The sequence below is a fragment of the Chrysochloris asiatica genome, unplaced genomic scaffold (assembly GCF_000296735.1).
Source record: "Chrysochloris asiatica unplaced genomic scaffold, ChrAsi1.0 scaffold00025, whole genome shotgun sequence".
Lineage (NCBI taxonomy): Eukaryota > Metazoa > Chordata > Mammalia > Afrosoricida > Chrysochloridae > Chrysochloris > Chrysochloris asiatica.
Genome location: NW_006408543.1, coordinates 10,521,340 through 10,526,444, shown reverse-complemented (window position 1 = coordinate 10,526,444; position 5,105 = coordinate 10,521,340). Strand labels below are relative to the sequence as shown.

The 5,105-nt window shown below is 54.0% G+C and overlaps 1 protein-coding gene across 1 annotated transcript in view; it reads left to right on the top strand.

The window, feature by feature from the left end:
* Positions 1–1,339, top strand: part of MOK (MOK protein kinase) — a 53,299-nt gene extending 51,960 nt beyond the window's left edge. Inside the window, exons 8-10 of the mRNA XM_006839612.1 lie at positions 6–120; positions 999–1,190; positions 1,271–1,339. Coding sequence (XP_006839675.1) covers positions 6–120; positions 999–1,190; positions 1,271–1,339 — 376 coding nt within the window. The remainder of the gene's footprint in view (positions 1–5; positions 121–998; positions 1,191–1,270) is intronic.
* Positions 1,340–5,105: the final 3,766 nt, after the last annotated feature.

The following is a 5,105-nucleotide window of genomic DNA, read 5'->3' as shown; positions in this document are numbered from 1 at the left end:
CCCAGGGCAGCTGAGAAGCAAGCTCTGGGCGGCCGCAGCCACGCTTCCTTCCCTGAGTACCCTGCAACCCTGGGGCCCGCCAGCAACAACTGGCATGCAGCCAGGGAGGCCCGGAAGCAGGTACGGTGGTCTTGGTCTTGGGGCTAAGACACCAGGCCCCCTCCAAGCTTTGGGTCCCAAGGCTGCTCCCCCACCGTGTGACACCTCCCCCCCCCCACCATATGACCCACCCCACCCTCACTCATCATTCCACACACCTCCTGGCCTTCATCCACCGCACCATCTGCTGAGGGCTGGCTTCCTGGGAGCTGAGGACCCAGATCGTTCCAGAAATCCAGATCCCTGCTCTTACCACCTGTGTAACAGCTTCCTCACACCCATCTCCCCATTCCCACCTCCAAGGGGGTCCTTTTACCCCCCAGTAGCCCGGGGGCTCCCACCCCGACTTCCCCACAATGTCCCAAGTTCTAGCACCTGCCTCCACCCCCACCCCTGGATTCGGTTCTCATCACAGCCGTCAGAGGGCCCAGCCAGGACCCCCACCCCACTTCCGCCAGCCCAGGGGTTGATCCACACACCAGAGAGCCAACTTTCTAGACTTTGTGGGCCAGCCATCCTCAGCGGCACCAAAGAAGCTGCAGACAATAGTGACCAAGGCTGTGTGCCAGCACAGCTTTAGTGGTGAACGCAGAAACTGGAACAGCCTAGCGTTTTCACGTAACAGCCAGTCTTAGCTCACGAGATGTACAAAATCAGGCAGTGGCTGGGCTTGGTTAGCTGAGCTCAAGCAGGACAGCTTACCACACCTGTCACATCTCGGAGAATGGGGATTTCAGAGCCTCACCTGCTGCCTCAGTCCCATAGATGGGAGGGCTGCCCCAGGGGAAGACTTGCTGAAGTCACCTCAGTGGCAGACGTAGTGCCTAGAGCCGGTTGTTCTTTCAAGTCCCACAAAGGGGAAGCCGCCCTTGTCTTCGACAGACCTTGTCTTGTTTTAGAAACAGTCTCTGAAGAACGAGGAGGCCCTTCCCCAGAGACGAGGCCCGGCCTACTTCACGCAGCTGCCCCCGCTCAAGCTCTCAGGTGCCACCAAGCTGTCCTACTCCAGCCCCACGTTGCAGTCCACCTTAGCACATGGAGTCCCCGGCAAGGTGTTGCAGACCTTGAAGTGCGGCCAGGCCAACAAGAAGGTATTGCTGCTCTCCGACCTTCCGGGCTCCTGGCCTGTCCCAGCCTCCGCTGAGCACCTCTCACCATTTCTTTTTGACAGACAGAGACCCAGAAGGACGTGAAGCCCACCGTGAAGCCGTACCGATTGCCTACGATAGAGAGACGATAAGAGAGCACACGTTCTCCCGTCCTCAAAAAGTAAACCAAGGCTGCACCACAATGGCTGGAGAACCTTTGGCTCTGCTCCCTAGAGAGATGCAGGCAAAGGCCGGGCCACCTTCCCACCACCTGCAACCCCAGCACAGGGGCTTTGCCTTTGCAGCCGGCCAGCCTGGAGCAAGCCTGAGCTGTGTCCTGCGTGCCATGAGCCTGAAACCTGGCCGGGGTGGACCTGGAGGGGTGCAGAAACAGACAGAGGGCTGCTGGGCTCGGCGTCCGCATGCTTCGTGCTTGGTGTCAGTGGTCCCCGTAGCATTGAGGGGGACATCAGTGCACTTTCCTGTCCACTGAGGGAGCTATTGGTTTTTATTAAAGATGAATCTACCGTTACGGTAACTGCTGTGTGGTTTTTGGAGCTGGACACGCATCCTTGTCTTGTTCCTTTGGGTCATGCTTGGGCGAGTGTATTAGGGTGACTGCTGGTGGACATGGGAAGACTGGCTTAAACTAGTTTTGCTGGAAAGCCCAGAACAGTCAGCAGACAGCCCAGAAAAGCACTAACACAGGCTCGCAGTGGGCTGGTGAGAGGGGCCAGGTGGCTGGTGTTGGTCCCGCCTTTCCCTCATGGGTTTGGGACCATTTTCTGTCTGCGGATCCCCACATGAAAACACCGTTTCTCGGAGGATGGGTAGCGAGAAGGTGTCCTGAGTGGGTTGGAGAGCGTGGGGTTGCCAGCCTGTGGTGAAGAAAACGTGCCCGGTCACGGCCCTTGTTGTCTTAGAACACAACCTGCTAATTGTGTGTTCCTCCTTCTCAGCTTCTCAAGCCTCAATTTTTAAATTTTCTTTTGTATCAGTAGGGGGTTTTTCTCGGGTTCATTTTGGTCTCCTTGTTCTTTCCTTTATGACAAACCTGTGGACGACACCCTGGCATGTGTCTTCAGGGGTCCTACCTGTGGACCCACATGACCACTGGCCGAAGTACCAGGAGTGATGGGCCAGGCAGGGTAGAGTGTGAGGCTGCAGAGCGCCACCAGGACAGTGGTGGTCACTCGTGGACAGGGTTGGGGGAGTGCCCCTTGAAGCCCACCTGCTGGTGGGGTGAGGCACAGAGGGAAGGCACTGTGGGAGAGGGTGGTGGAATTCTGGGTACCCACAAAGCAGAGCCTGTTTCACCAGACAGGGAAGGGCAGAGACCTGCAGGAAGGACCAGGGGGACGGGCACATGTACTTCCCCGGGTACCCAGAGCTGGTCACTGATGGTCCCTCAAGTGCGGGCATATTTCAGAACCGACAGGCACTGGTACGTTTAGAAAAGTAGTTATTCCCTTTAAAGAAATAAAACGTGAAAGAAAAATAAATCACTTGACAATGAGTACAAACACGGCCTGCTATGCTGACTCCCAGAAAACGGACCACCCTTGCATCCCAACGCCTGCCTCCCCACAAGGGACAGCTCCTGGGGTTCCCTGCCCACCTATTTGGCTTCACGTTGGTGTCTGGCATGGAAACACTCAAGCACAGGGTCCCAGGCTTGCTGCCTGACTGCCGGTCTGGTTCACCCAGCTCTCCCTGTGCTGGCTTCTGGACCTTGCAGTGCGAGGAAGGTGGTATCCGTACACCGCAGCCTCAGATCTGGGAGCAGAAGCATCCACAGACACGGGGAAGGTGAGGGACTCTACCATGACCGGGAGCTGGGGGCCTCTGCCCAGCTAGAGACAGGCACTCCAGGGTACATGACTGAATGGTTGACCCCATTACTGCCCAGGGGTCCTGCCCGGGCCCTTCTTGTGTTCTCTGTTACAGCTAGAGGAAGAGGAGACGGGGCAGAGCCACACACACCTGGAGACTTGTACCTGCCCGCTACTGCACAGCTGTAGGGAGAGGAACTGGAAGGGTCACTAGGTGCAGAATTCTAGACTTATTTCCAACAGCAGCACTTGCCTATTCTTTTCTGCTTCCCAATACTAGTTGTGGCTTCCTGGTCCCAACCACATCCAGGATCCCAACCACATGAGTCCTGGTTACTAAGTAACTGGCAGTAGCAAAGCCCTCTTGTGCTAAGACGGCAGAAACACCAACAGCAAACTGGCTTGTGACATGCCATTGAGTCAGCACCAACTTATAGCAGCATCTTCACAAGCCTGGCACTGTTGCAGCACATCTCATTGGTGGCCTTCCACTTCTCTGCCAACGCTCTACCTTACCAAGCAAGACGCCCCTCTTGAGGGATTGTTCCCTCCTGAAAAGATCCCAAGTACATGAGACAAAGCCTTGCCATCATTGCTTCTAAGGACACTGGCTGTACTTCTCTGGAGACGGATTTGTTGGTTCTTCTGGCAGTGTCTGGTACTTTCAGTATTCTTCGCCAACATTGTACTTAAAAGGCATCCATTATTTTTTCCTGTCTTTCTTATCCATTGTCTATCTTTTGTATGCACATCAGGCAATAGAAAAGGCCATTGCGTGGGCACTCCTTAGTCCGCTAAATGACATCTTTGCTCTTGGACACTTTAAAGAGGACTTTGAAGCAGATTTGTCCAAAGCTGTTGTTTTTGATTGCTTCTTCCATGGGCATCGATTGTTGGATCCAAGCAACATCCTCTAGGTAAGTTATTTTCTGTGTCTAAGGTTCAAGGCTACTTCTAAAGAAGAGGGAAAGCTGGCCAAACTCATTCTAACAAGCACACGCTGAGCTTGCTGTTAGGGTAGGCTGGGTGAGATGCAAACTGGCTAAATCCTGCTAGTGGTTAAGTGTAGTGGGCAGGCCATTGTGAGTGTGTATCATCAAGAAATTTTTGCTTCTTTCATTGAAGACAATGGCAGGTTTTAGTATGTTCTGTTATTAAGTCCTGGTGTGGCACTGTAAGTTAATGCGCTGGACTGCAAAGTTGGTTTGAACTGCAAGGTCTGTGGTTCAAGTTCACCAGTTGCTCCTCAGAAACCCCATACAGGGTTGCTATGGGTCAGAACCGACTCAATGGCATTTACCAACAATTATTCACCTTTTCTGGGAGGCTCACACCTAGTGCCTCTCCCCAATGTGGACCACCCTCCCATCCTGGGGGTGGGGTTGTGGGGTGGGCAGTTGAAGGCACCCAAGCTGTAGCTACCACCTCGCCTCAGGTGAATGAAGCTGGGACCTGGCTGACTCGAAGCCTTCTAAAGAGTATCATCAGCTTGTTGCTGCAGTCGAGTAGGTGGAAACAGTATGGGTACACCCTCAAAAGGTAATGAAGGTCCCCAAATTGAATGGAGCCATGAAGAGAGTGGGTTTGTCTGGGCACCTACTTGTTACGAACAAGAAGTGTGTCCTTCCCTTCCTAGGTGGTGGAGTGCAAGTCTAGAAACTAGCACGTCCACTGGTAGGTGTGGGCCTGGCCAAAGAATTGTCTAGAGTTGGTGCCCACCAAGTAAAACCCCTTGTGACACTTGGCAAGTTACTTCAAGCCACCAGAGTGAGTGAGCACACCAGGCCGGGTGAGCTCACTGGCTTTCAGTGACGCCACTGACTTGTCCTTGTTGTTGTTGTTATGTGCTGTGGAGTCGGTTCCGACTCATAGCGACCCTGCACAGGGTTTCCGAGGCTGTAAATCTTTATGGGAGCAGAAAGCCTCCTCTTTCTCCTGCAGAACAGCTGGTAGTTTCGAACTGCTAACCCTGAGGTTAACAGCCCGATTCGTAACCACTATGCTACCAGAGCTCCTTTGTCCTTAGCTTCCAGAAAACGAGCCAACGCCCCAACAAAGACCTCTTCACATGAGTCCTGTTCGTGAA